We start from the raw sequence: 14029 nt of genomic DNA, 5'->3' as shown, positions 1-14029 counted from the left end.
CTCTAACAGACATAGTCTCATTTTGTAAAGACTAGACAGATGCTTAGCCACTAGTGACTGGATTGATCTGTAGCCAAATGCCAGTGTCACCCACCTTCCCAGAACCCACTTAGATCATTGCCCTTTGCTTCTCTCTCTTTATAATGCCCAAACTAACCACAATAGGCCCTTTAGGTTTGAAACAATATGGTGTGGCCACCCTGACCTATCATTGATCATTCACCAAAGTTTCTCCAATAATGATACTCTGACCCATGCCACCTCAGAATTCTAACACAATGCCTTGAAATGGAATAAAGAAATTTTTGGTAACATATTTCATAGGAAGAAATATATCATGGCCAGACTGGCTGGTATTCAGAATTTCCCTCAATTCCCCTTCAGCAGATTTCTCCAAAACTTGGACACACACTTCCAAAATGAGTACTCAAACATTCTCAAATATGAGGAGGACTTATAGAATTTGAAACCGGAATCAACTGACTTTGTAATAGAGATGTTAGTACCACATTCTTCCACACATCTACTATAAACAGAGAAATAAAATCTTATCCCTCAAAGATACGGTGGGCAACTTGACCCACGACCAGGAGGGTATTAAGGAAATGGTGCAAGTTTACTTCAAAATATTTACACCATAAATCACACCCACACCACCCTCCATGGCACTCAAACAATACCTGTCTTCAACACTCTCTCTGATGAAGCATCCCTTAGTCTCAAGCAACAACTAAGACCAAGTGAGATCACAAATTCCATCTATTCCTTCATGGCCACAAAAGCACCTAGGCCTGGTGGACTACACCCTATCTTCTACCAGAAATACTAGCACCTTGTTTCTTACCATGTCATAACTTTCTGCTTCAAAGTCTTCTCTACAAACGAAATGCCACTTGAGGTGAACTCAACCTACCTCTACCTCATACCCAAATTTGCCAATGCTACGATGCTTAGGAACTCTAGACCTATAAGACTCTGTAATACCGTGTATAAGCTAGTCACTAAAATCATTGTCAATAGGCTAAAATCCCATCTCGGCACCATCATTGGCCCCACTCAGGCAAGCTTCCTCTCAAACAGAAGTGCTTCTGATAATGCCATCATTGTCCAAGAATACATTTCCCATTTCAATAACATGAAAGGGAGGCAATAATATGATTCTCAAAATTGACCTTGAGAAGGCCTTTGACAGGTTAGAATGGTTTTTCATAAGGAACACTCTTATCTTTTACAACCTACCAGGAAGCCTCATCAACCTCATTATGTCATGCATCACATCAGCTTCAATCTCCATCCTCTTAAATGGCAACAACACTGAATCGTTCCTGTCTTCTAGAGGTATCAGGCAGGACGATTCTATGTCTCCCTACATCTTCATAATGTGTATGGATAGGCTATCCAGACAGATTGATCATGAAGTAGATCTTCTGAATTGGAGCCCTATCTCTACTAGTAGAACTATCCCTAAGATCTCCCACCTGTTCTTTGTTGATGATCTAACACTATTTGTAGAGCTAACACAAAGAATTATCACTCCATCATCAGTACTTTGGACTCTTTCAATTTGGTCTCTGTTCAGAAAGTCAACATGACTAAGTCCAAGTAAATCTATTCCAAAAATATATCCATAGAGAACATTGACTTGTATACCAGTATCCTTAGCATCAAACCCTTTACCACCTTTAGCAAATACCTTGGTTTATCTTCCATAAGAGACCCACCAATGGTGACTTCCAGTTCATCATTGATAACATGCACTCAAAGCTACCAGGCTGGAAAACCAGATTCTTGAACATGGTAGGGCACACAATATTAGCAAAGCCAGCATAGCTAGCATCCCCAGTCATGTGATGTAATTCATTAAGTTACCCATGCCCACTTGTAAAAATATTAACAAAATCGAAAGGGACATCATATGGGTACCACAACTGAAAAGAAAATGATGCATCTACTAAGCTGGGAGGTTATAGCTAAAACGAAGCCCCATGGTGGACTGGGTATCCAAAAAGCTGAGCTTAAGAACAAGGCTTGCCACTCAGGCCTGGTCTGGAGGCTCTTTCACAAGCCTGACTCTTTATGGGCTAGAACTCTAATTGCAAAACACTATGCATAGAGTAGGAACTGGAGGAAACCAGCATCTAGAACATGGAAAGGCATCTTAGAAGGCTGGAAAATCTGTAACAAAGCTTCTAGGTGGGTTGTCAACAATAGTAATAGGGTAAACTTCCTTATTGACTCCTGGATTCCTAATATGGGACCAATTGACTCCGTCATCAGTGGCCCCAAGACATTGGGGAAAGCTGACATAAAAGTATCCTCTATATTCAATAATGGGAACGGTAACTTAAGCTCACTCTCCTTTCCTCTCCCTGACTTATTGGCTCCCACCATCATCATACTATTCCCAGCCTGAACCCTGTTAAAGAAGATAAACTCATCTGGGGTGCTACTAGAAATGGACTATTCTCATCCAAAACAGCTTACTCCATGTTGAACCCCCAGTGGAGTACTCACTCAAGGAATAACCTATATTTTAACTGGATTTGAAAGCTGGAAGCATCCAAAAAGAAAAGATTCTTCACCTGGCTTCTAACACACAACAGACTGCCCACCAACAAGTATCTAAACAACATTGGCCTCCAAATAAATCATACTTGTCAAGTGTGCAATACAACTAAGGAAACCATAGACCATATCTTCTTCCTCCGTCCTAATGCCACATCTTTCTGGAATAACATCTATACCTATGCAAATGACCAACCCATGCACTTATAATTCAGTCCTGATACATGAAATACAACATGGAACAAGCTAAAGGCCAAGCCCTTTAATCATCTCCTCCAATGGCATTTCCTCACGCCTTCTGCTTTTGGAATATTTGGCTTAAAAGAAACAATAACATGTTCAATAAGAGGAAAGAACATGTCCAATCCAAAACTGTCATTGCACAGGCACTGAATATCATCTGATAGCAAAGAATAAACCTCATAAAAATTGGACCACCATCAGTGTTAAATGGGAACCCCCTGATAGAGGCTACTTCAAACTCAATACTGATGGCTCTTCCATGGGTAACCCAGGGTCAGGAGGCATAGAGAGTTTTTAGGAATATCTCAGAAAACTGGGTTATGAGTCATATGAGGGGCTACCCAACCATGACAAATAATCTAGCAGAATTGCTAGCACTGCTAGAAGGGATAAAGCTAGCAAAGGAACACAATCTAACTCCCCTTGTGATCAACACTGACTCAACTGAGATGATTAGAATGTTAAAATATGGTCATATTCCTTACGATAACTTTGTTTATGAATGCAAGTCCTTGAAGATTCAACTGGGGAACCTAGCCATCAACCATAGCTTCAAAGAACAGAACCGGATGGCGGACCTACTGGCTAAGGAAGGAGCAAAAAAAAGGTTTTTCACAATACCGAAATTTTGGAAGTTCCTCTAGTGTTTGCAATGATGCACTATAGGCAGACATCCTAGGAACTACTTTCATTAGAAAAACTTTGGCGTGTAATATAGCTACTACTATTCCAAACAATACTGTCCAACTGGACAGCTCCTCTATGGTGCCACCCATGTAATTATTATATTTTTGTGAATTAAGTATCTGGTTAATAAAAAGATATTATTCAAGCAATTAAATGTAGAAATCTTGGCATATGTCTTTTTATTTTTCAGAGCTATATCCGTAAGAAATAAAAAGTGATAATATGTAAGTACCTTTTATTATTTTTTGAATTTTCAGTTACATAACAGAACTAGTGGTGTACAAAGAAAATCGATAAACCGCACCAAATCGATAATCCGAGTCAAACTGGAAAAAAATTCGATTGTGGTTTGGTATTGAAAAAAAAACCTGACCATGACTGGTTTGATTTGGTTTTAACTAAAAATAGTCAAACCGAAACCAAACCAACCAAATAATACATTTATACAATTTTTAAAAATAATTTATACATATAAATATTTATTGTAATATAATTTATAAATATTTCTTAATTTTTTTCACAGTTTTATCTGTTAACGCATTATTTCAAGTTTGGACTTAACATTCTTGAATGGTAAATAAATTTTATCGCCCATAAACGTAGTAACTCAAACAAAGTTCAAATCAATACTAATGCTAACAAAAGAAATTCAATTCGGCACTAGGAATGACGATAGTGTTGAATATCTATTTTTTAGTTTTACATTGGTTTATAATAAAAAAATGCATAACTTAGTTTATCTTTTTCTTTAGTGTTTGATTATATAATTAATAGTACGTATTAGCCATACTTATTTTAGCATGACTTATATATAGCATTTTTAGATTATGTTAATTTTTATTATGGCTTATTAATTAGCAATATTGTATTTATGCAATTTTATTATCTTTGTTATTGAATATTTAAGTATAATGTTATGACTTATCTCATATTATTGTGTTATTTTCTTGAAAAATATATTATATACAGTCAAACCTCTCTATAACAACCTCGTTTATTCCGGATATTTTTTGGATGTTATAGCGAATTGTTGTCATAGAAAATATATATTATACTATAACATGAGATTTGGTTCCGGAAAAATTTGGCTTTTATAGAGAAGTGTTATTAAATAAGGATATTGTTATAGAGAGGTCTCATTGTAGTTGTATCTTATTAGTACTAAAGAAATATTTAGAGCACAAGTTGCATATTTTGTGCTATGAAGACTTTACCGGAGAAAAATCAGAAAACCCGAAAAAAATCAAAAAACCCCCGAGAAAAACTGACATTGAAAAACCCGACTTTGTTTGTTTAGTCTGGTTTATAGATTTAAAAACCCACACTATCGGTCTGGTTTGATAACTGAAAAATCTGAACTAACTCGACCTATGTACACCCCTAATCAGAGCTTTGTATGGCCCGATGACATTACCTATATTTTTGAAAAGTGCTATAATACCACTTTCTGCTACCAACACTAGTTTTAAAAATGTGTGTATGCCACCAACAAGGGCTGTGGTGGAATATAAGATCCATCCGTCCTTAATAAGAGCATTCGAGTTCGAGTCTTGAGCATGAAAAAAATGCTATTAGGGAGCATTTTCGCCTTACATGGGCGTGGCGCGAATTAGAATTAGTCGGAGCTCTAAGAAAGGAATTATTTCAACTTTGGACAAGAAATAAGAGGTATTAGATTATTCGTAAAATTAAGGAGTGTAAATAATTGTTTCAGGAAAAAGTAGGGGGCAACTTATGAATTTTCTTAAAGCTACATTATGTGCAAACACTGCCAATATCAGATGAGTTCAAAAGATTTATACTAATACTACTTTGAACAAATATATAGGTCATAGTATCCCCGCAAAATTCCGATGTCACCGGAAAAATCGAACCAAGCATAGGTGGGTGTTTATGTGTCATCCCTAAAAAGAAATAAAAAACTTGAAAAAGTTAAATAATTATTTTACAGTACCTTGTGGTTTAGTCCAATAACTGTTGAGAAATTTTTGTTATGAGATCTAGGAACATAATTTTACCTTCAATTCATTGAATGTGCGTTTTTTATCCCTCCACTTGTGAATTCCCCCAAATTAAAAAAGAAAGAAGAGAAAAATACATTAAGAGGCATCTTTCAAAAAGTATTTAAAAAAATGATGTTACTCTTGTTTATTCCATATATAGCATGTTCTTTTATAATATTAGCATATGGTAAAGATTATGTGCACAATTAATGAGTAACATAAATTATGGGATCAGTTTTATCCTTATTTATCTTCGTACATTCTCTCTCCTCCTATTTTTCTTTTCTAAATTTTAGTTGCTAGATTTAGAATTCAAATCTCTCTCTCTTTTTCTATTCTAAATTTTGTTTCCTTTAATTTAGCATTTTAAAATATTCTTTGAATATTTATATGAATAGTATAAATAAAATATGTCATATACATATATGTATTAAAATGCTAAATAGACACACACACACACACTATTATCATAACATGTATATACTTATTCCATGTATATATTTAACTATCAAATATTATTACATTAAAATATATATATATATATATATATATATATATATATATATATATATATATATATATATATATACATACATACATACATACATACAATGGCTGAAGGATTCAGTATCAGTGGCGGAGCCACGTTGAATCAAGGGATGTCAAGCGACACTCTTTCACCGAAAAATTACACTATATTGCTAGATAATTTTTTTTATTTTATGTATATTTACTATACGTTGACTCCCCTTGATTTTTCGATGTATCTAATTATTTATATTTTGACATCCCTTGATGAAAATTCTGGCTCTGCCACTGTTCAGTATAATTTGTATATTATACTAAAAATACCATTGTAAACTATTATACTATCATTATACTGTTTTGAAATTTATCTTGACATACAATTAAAAATAAAACTGTATACCAATAGTATATATAATTATACCATTTAATTCGATATTGTTTGACAAAAACTTGCACGGTCATGTTAATCTGTAACAAGTAAGATACATAAAAAAATTGGAAAATAAATGTACGATATGTTTTCAAAATGAAATAGAGTAATCTCATATATGCACGTAGCAAGTAGCAACAAAAAATGCTCTAATCTTATCGTTATTGTTCGGCGCTAATTTAGGAAGTGTCTTCGCTTAAGGAGAAGAACGGGAACGCTTTGGATTTTTTTTAGGAATTGAATGCTTTGGAATTTTTTAAAAAGTGATTCTAGATTCATATTTATAGCTTGCTGCTAAGAATGTATTTATTTAGTTGCCTGTTTCGTAAAATACCTATTGCTGCTAGGTATTTGATTTTTTTTTTTTTTCAAAATATTGCCTACTTATGTGTAACTACGTCGACAGGCTTATTCCAGATTTTGAGAATATAAATATCTAAAAATATAGTCTGGATATAACATTTCTTGTATATAGCTAGGTAATCTTGAGTTGAAATATGAGCTTTTGATCATTCCATTTTATGAGATTTTCACAAATTTTACTAATTGTTAACTCAGGTAATTGCCGATATGTTATGCTAAGTCAGTACTTGTAGTCCAAATTTTGAGGGTATAAATTTCTCAACAAGTAGCCTGAATATAATAACATAATTCTTGTATATAACAATGGCATTTTGGTTTGACAAGTAGAGTACAAGAAGTCAATATCATCCCAAACACAAAAAAAGAATTCACTTTCTTTGTTGCTTTGAATCACGATTTGTAGAAGCTGGTTGATCTTGCCATTGCTTGTCATAAAATGTAGCTTCATCAGCTAGCTTCTTTAACTTGTCAAAATCTGTCCTTTTTCTAAACAGAATTACACCTGCAACTGTTGCTAATAGGGCAGTTTTACATATGAAATTACCCATTTGGCCTACAACATCAAGCCCTGTTAAAACATCCACTAGATAAGCCATGAAAAATCCCACCATTGCAGCTCTTCCTGCAAGACCATGAATTTACCATATAAGTAATAGTAAAAACAATTTATTTATTTTTTTGCTAACAAATTTTTTGGTAAATTGAATTTCTATGAATTCATTAGATTATAAAATGTAAACCATTTAGCAGCTCAGCTTCAGGGAGGTGAGAATGCGTCATCCATGCCCACCATGGTATAACAGAACTTCTAAAGACCACAGGTTCTTGGTTTGTTGCTGCTTCTGGGAAAAGTTCCAGGAATTTCCTCCGTTGTGCTTCTGCAACATTATTAATATGAATAAATTAATTCACTATAACAATCTTTGTGGTTTAGTAATAGAAAGATTTGTTCTTTGTTTACCTGCAACTATGACACTATCCCAATCCATTTTACCATTTTTCACAAACATATTGAGATCCCACGTTCCGTTCTTCCATCGCTCGTCCGAAAACCTTAGGACTTGAGACTCTGTACCTGTACTATCTTGAACTTCATCATTCCTTGTCGGCTTTGCATTATCATCAGCCAGTAAAGAAGATCTGTCTTTAATTTCAACAACGTTTAAGTGTGTTTGTGCTTCAACTTTTGGAGTCATGACATTGGTAATCTTCATGCACTTGGCTTGAGGCCATTGTTTTTTCTTTAAGTGATGAGAGCTGTAAGCTGTGTGTGTAAATGAAGTAACAGCAACAGCAGCCATAATTGTAAGTAATCTCTAGTTTGGCTCAACTCTTCTCCTCTTGAATGAGATGGTGTTAGGATAAGTGGCAAAAATGCCCATTCTGAAATAAATAAAGCTTATCTAGTTCTGCAACATCATGGGCATGGCAGCCCATATCTTCCTGACAATATCTACTTCCACTTTTGGTGACTTTTTTAAAGAAAATAATTAACGAGAGGGATAAAATTACAGGCACCACCGTGAATCAGCATCTTCTATTTATTTTTTAGGGCATTGAACCCCAATGAGTTTGGAGCAAAGAATTTGGAAACCTGCTGCCTTTGGCACCGGCGAAGCTAAGAATTTCCCCAAGGGTGTTCAAATTTAAAAGAAGTGAAAAAATTTCCGATAAAGGGTGTTCAATATGTATTATATAACTCTAAAATGTAATATTGTAATTTAAAAGAAGTGAAAAAATTTCCGATAAAGGGTGTTCAATATGTGTTATATAACTCTAAAATGTAATATTGTACTTATATACATAGTATAATTTTTCAACGACCACCCTTACGACCATGTGGTTTCACCCTTGGCCTTTAGTATGTATCTCCATATAATTATGGTATATTTGTCATTTGATAGAACCAAAAACAAAGGAAGACTTATGGTTTGAAGTTTATGGGTTCTAGATTCTAGCTCGATTGAGTTAGTGGATTCTATATAGATAATCTGTACTTATTCAATGATATTTTAAATATAAATATAGAGTTTAAGCCAAGCTACTGGGTTCTACCAAACCCACACTGTCAACTCTTCATCCGTCCTTGACCAGATACGATACTATCAGCGGTTAACTGACTATTTCAACGTTAAGACTCCTACCATGTAGAGCGAAGATGAAGAATAAGTTCAAATGCAATAATATGCATTCAACATGCCCTTAATATAAGTTACTCCATAACAGGTATCCCTCATGCTAGAAAATGAGAGAATGACGGTTAAGCACCTGAATCCCTAAGAACGGCGAGAAGGGACAAATTCTCCAAGTTACCAAATGAAAACTACAGAATTCCAAAGCAATTGACGAGTTATTTTTTTCTTTTATTTGAGTAATGAATAAAATGTCTCCAGTACATATTTCAGTTTGTAGAGCATTCTAGCATTTGTACTTGGGAGAAAGACTGCGCACTTTCTGCTGCAGGATGTGTACATTGTGCGGTAAAAAAAGTGCAATTATGCCTCCCAACCTCTTAGTTGTGTGGCGCGTGCAACACGATTGACACCCAATGTGAAGGCACCCATCCGAAGATTGCAATTGTGTGAATGACACATGCTCTTGAGGTTATGGAAGGCTCTTGTCATGTATTTCTTAAGCTCCGCATTAACCTTCTCCTCATCCCACATGAATCCTTGAATATTCTGCATATCAGAGAAGATATTAAGAACAAAAAACTTCAAATTGTCTCAACATCTCAGTTCTTTTCTTAAGTTGTCAACAAACTTAGTAACTACTAATATTTTCTCAGGAAATAACTTTACAGAAACAGTCTTGCTAAAGATGTAAGATCTCAAATTAACTATACTATTGCATCTCTCAATGCGTTTCGCGAAAATACTTGTTAACCTAAACCCTTCATGCTGCTACCTGGTGTAATAACAAAAATGTATGGGAGGCATAAATATCAAAAGTTACCTGAACCCATTCAAAATAACTGACAGTCACACCTCCAGCATTGGCATAGATATCAGGAAGTATTACTACTCCTTTCTTCGATAAAATCTGCAGAAGGCAATTGTATGTGAAAAACTATAATCATGCTAGTCCAAAAGACTCAAAATCCCCGAAAAAAGTGTTACCTCATCAGCATCTGGATCAGTAGGATGGTTTGCTGCTTCTATAATGAATTTAGCCTTGACATGATCAGCATTTTCTCTTCAAACAAAAAGATAAGAACCGTCAAGGACAAGTAAGATACTCTATATTAGGTACATTTAGTTCACAAGAATGGCGTGGTAATACAAAGAAGAATAAGGAAGAAATTTAACCAGCAACTTCTTTCCCCATTATCTCATCCAAAAACCGAAGACGTTTTTATTGGCTGCAGCATATGCCCCAATAGTTTTGGAAGTGAGAAAGGAAAACTTAGTTTCGCCAAATGTAACAAAAGGTGACATAAAATCAAAGTAAATACTTGTACAATCAATTAATGGAAGCATATTCTAGTATAAAATCTGTAACATATGACATCATTTATAGTGAAAAATAAGGTTGCCCCTAATGTGGTCTTTATTAGTTTGAGATGGATGTGTCATGGTCCCTTATCCAACTTATAAAGTGACAAATTACTGATATTGACTTCTCTATTCACTTGACACAGAAGCAAATCCAAGAATTAAACGATAAATTTCAGAGCAAGATAAAGGTTGAACCTGTTCAAAACTCCTCCCAAAGCACAAGGGATGAGAACATCACATTCATGTGTTAGCAATTCATCAGAATTCATCACATCCCCACCGGCAAAATCGGTGAGCTTCCCTGTCTTTTCTCTATGACTAAGCAAAGCTGGTATATCAAGTCCATTGGGATTCTTGATGGCTCCAGTTATATCACTCACTGCGATTACCTTGCCACCTCTCTCATGAATGATCTTTCCTGCCCACGCTCCTACATTTCCAAATCCCTAAGGAATCCAAATACATATTTATGACATCATTTTGACCGAATACTGTGGAATAGCCAGGTGAAAGAAATGGAATGTGCTAGAACTGATTAATTGCAGATTCTACCTGAATTGCAAAAGTCAAATCCTTAATATTCATCCCATATTCAGCAAGTAAAGCTTCTGTAGCATAGACGGCACCACGCCCTGTCGCAGCTTCCCTACCTAATGATCCCCCAAGATCCTAAACAAAAGGTGAAAGAAGGATGAATAGAGAAGTCATATAGTATAAAGTTGTTCTAATTTTAGCCAAATAGGAGAAGTCTCGAAAGTTATGAAAAGCTTACAATCGGTTTTCCAGTCACAATTGCAGGTGAGTGACCATGAAATTTTGAATACTCGTCCAAAATCCAGGCCATAGTCTGTCAATAGCAAGCATCATATAGAATATTATGTGCATCTTATTCTAAAGCTCAAAAGGAATAATATTTTGACAAAGTTGCAAATAGACTTTTGTTACTAACCTGTGCGTTAGTGCCCATATCAGGTGCAGGCACGTCAGTATTAATTCCAATTAGATCATGAATTTTCTGTGTGAAAACACGAGTAAGTCGCTCCAACTCGCTCAGGCTTAAATCTTTTGGTGTACAGCCAATTCCGCCTTTAGCTCCCCCATATGGGATGTTGGCTACAGCGGTCTTCCAAGTCATCAGTTGAGCAAGGGCGTTTACCTCATCAAGCTCAACCTTGTAGAAAATTTACAACAGCTCAGCACAGAATAAAGAATGCTATTCGGTGATACCAGCAAAACTATGAAAAATAAATAAATAAATAAATAAATAAATAAGAAAGGAGTGGAGTTTGACATTGAAATGCACTAATTTGAAAGGAATATATTGGAGGAATCATGACATGGTAGAGGACTTGCTTGATCCTGATCTTGTAGATAACATGTACTCAACTTAAATTAACTTCTAAAGAAAAAAAATTTCTTCAGACAGAGATGCTAAACCAAATAACATGAGCTGATTATCAAGATAATCGATCAAGTACACCATAATTCCAAACTAGTAGGGGTCGGTTGTGTGAATCTTCCTAACAATTCCTCTGTACTCTGCCCCATCTTTTTCCAATGCTAAATAATTGCATTTGGTTTATTAGAATCTAGCGTCAATAGTCAACCATCAAGCAACCGATAGAGTCTGAAAGCATTAAGGAAAGCTTATCACCCATCGAAACACATATAAGCAGGAACTCACCTGCCCTAAGAAAACCAATATCAAGAGTAGTATAGCTAAGATTCAAATATTCCCCTTTTAAGAGGAACTGATATTATCAAAGAAACTACACATATAATTAGATTCAAATGCAATGATGTTGGTGGATTTAACCTTCCAATTCCTCACAAATCCTAGCTTTCTCATACGTGGAATAGAACACACACTGCAATCTATACAAGATAAAAAATCAGTAATTTTACTCATATCCGGTATTTATTCGACCTTATTCTTTTAGTGGAAGTTCTAAGGAAATGCAAAATCCAATTATAAAGGTGCACTGTAACTTGTCAAAAAAAAAAAAAAAAAAAAGGTGCACTGTAACTAAAGATAAACAATATGCATTGACCAAAAGGATTACATTAAAAAAAAAAAAAGCAAACCTCATGATGGTATCTAATTCCTCCTTTCATAGGACCCCGAGCATTATCGTGCTGTACTCTGAATCCAATGTACGAAACTAACGTTCCATCATCCTTAGGAATTGTACATTCCACCTGATCCAACATCAAAACACCGTCAACCTACCATAGGAATTCCATTTTTTCTGTTTTTTTTTTTTTTTGGGAGTGAAAATATGAAAAAATTAAACAGAGCATCAAAATCGTCAAGAAGATAGAAACTTTAATATACATCGGTTAATTGTACCTTAATTTCTCTGAAAGGAATCAAAAGACTCTTTTCAATTTTGGAGTCCAATCCAAGAATGCGAGCGGCTTGACGGAAGTTGCGGTTGGTGGCAGCAAGAGCATTCATGGCAGCGATAAGATCAGCAAAAACAAATGAGAACTACTTCACTCCGTGATACTGTACCTAATAATTTTTTTAAAATCCTATATATTTGGGTGACAAAAATAGGCTGATGACTAAGTAGTAAGAATAGGATGATGACTAGGAGGTGACGGTTGATAAAATATTCCTATTCTCTCTATTTGCGTAAGAAATTTTTTTTATTTTTGTTTTTTTCTCTATTTAAAAATTTGGCTTAGACTTTGTTTTTTTGTTTAATTAAAGCGATCTTCCATGTGATAGCAAGATCTCAAGACACATATCAAATTACATTATTTCTCTCCATACGACTATAAAATGTGTGTCGTTAAAGATAAATAAAAATTTTAATTAAGTTATTTTAAAACATAGAAAGGATTATTCTTTTTGAACAAAATAAAAAGGATAAACATGAACAATTGGAGTATCAAATTAGCCCCATAATGAGTTTTAGCAAATAGGTATAGTTATGAGTCTAGGGTTGGCAATTTGTAGCCAAATCCATTCAACCTGTCCAATTCGTTCAAGATTGGGCTGTTCATTAATCCGCCAGTTATTAAATGCAACCCATCTAAATTTGGGTTAATTTTTAATTCATTTTGATCCATGAACAACTTTGTTAAAATATTTTTACATTAATTCTTTTTTGTTTGATATGCTATATATAACCCTAACAAAAGAAAAGATGTATTATTTGATAATTAAATAATTACTAAGAAAATACATAAAAATTGCACAGGGTGCCCTATTTAGTCGCCCCCATTTAACCTATACCCATTTTTTAAAAAAGTTTTAACTTGTACCCATTTTTTAAACAACTTCAGCCTCATTTCTCCTCCTCCTTCTCCTCCTTCTTCTTCTTCTCCTCATTCTTCTTCTTCTTCTTCTTCTTCTTCTTCTTCTTCTTCTTCTTCTTCTTCTTCTTCTTCTTCTTCTTTCTTCTGCTGTTGTTGGCGTTGCTATGAAACTTCAGTTCATGGGATGATTGTCATAAGTATGTTTATCAAATTATTTAAAAATAAATTATAAATAATTACATAAGTTAGTAGACAATAATTTGTGAATATTTTCACGTACGGGAAGTTTAAGGTCACACTTAGTGATTCTTTTCATGATAATTCTGTTCTTTTCACGTTTATTGTTTCCAAAATTTATGATTTAGATACTATTGACAATCTGATTATTTATCTAGTATGTTAGAAAGCTTTTTCAAAAACTTCAGCTTATATAGTGCTGGAATTTT

General features: G+C 34.5%; 2 protein-coding genes across 2 annotated transcripts; both read right to left on the bottom strand.

Annotated features, from left to right (window-relative positions):
• Positions 1-7046: 7046 nt before the first annotated feature.
• On the bottom strand, positions 7047-8163 carry LOC104218049 (light-harvesting complex-like protein 3 isotype 1, chloroplastic). The gene is made up of 3 exons (XM_009768450.2): positions 7781-8163; positions 7560-7697; positions 7047-7441 (listed from the first exon to the last, which is right to left on the bottom strand). The coding sequence occupies exons 1-3, from the start codon at positions 8118-8120 to the stop codon at positions 7188-7190; spliced, it is 732 nt and encodes a 243-aa protein (XP_009766752.1). The 5' UTR covers positions 8121-8163; the 3' UTR covers positions 7047-7187.
• Positions 8164-9150: 987 nt separating this feature from the next.
• On the bottom strand, positions 9151-12899 carry LOC104218048 (glutamate dehydrogenase A-like). The gene is made up of 9 exons (XM_009768449.2): positions 12667-12899; positions 12402-12515; positions 11266-11487; positions 11089-11163; positions 10869-10985; positions 10512-10762; positions 9939-10014; positions 9775-9861; positions 9151-9500 (listed from the first exon to the last, which is right to left on the bottom strand). Exons 1-9 carry the CDS (start codon positions 12772-12774, stop codon positions 9315-9317), a joined length of 1236 nt encoding a protein of 411 aa, XP_009766751.1. The 5' UTR covers positions 12775-12899; the 3' UTR covers positions 9151-9314.
• Positions 12900-14029: the final 1130 nt, after the last annotated feature.

The sequence above is a fragment of the Nicotiana sylvestris genome, chromosome 3 (genome assembly GCF_000393655.2).
Source record: "Nicotiana sylvestris chromosome 3, ASM39365v2, whole genome shotgun sequence".
Lineage (NCBI taxonomy): Eukaryota > Viridiplantae > Streptophyta > Magnoliopsida > Solanales > Solanaceae > Nicotiana > Nicotiana sylvestris.
This window is presented reverse-complemented; position numbering and strand designations above follow the sequence as displayed.

Coding starts and splice junctions, on each gene's coding strand:
- LOC104218049 (XM_009768450.2), bottom strand. CDS start 8,120: ATGGCTGCTGTTGCTGTTACTTCATTTACACACACAGCTTACAGCTCT. Junction 7,698..7,780: donor GGATAGTGTCATAGTTGCAG/GTAAACAAAGAA, acceptor ATAATGTTGCAG/AAGCACAACGGAGGAAATTC. Junction 7,442..7,559: donor TGAAGCTGAGCTGCTAAATG/GTTTACATTTTA, acceptor ATGGTCTTGCAG/GAAGAGCTGCAATGGTGGGA.
- LOC104218048 (XM_009768449.2), bottom strand. CDS start 12,774: ATGAATGCTCTTGCTGCCACCAACCGCAACTTCCGTCAAGCCGCTCGC. Junction 12,516..12,666: donor TTCCTTTCAGAGAAATTAAG/GTACAATTAACC, acceptor ATGTTGGATCAG/GTGGAATGTACAATTCCTAA. Junction 11,488..12,401: donor GAATTAGATACCATCATGAG/GTTTGCTTTTTT, acceptor ATTTTCTACAAG/GTTGAGCTTGATGAGGTAAA.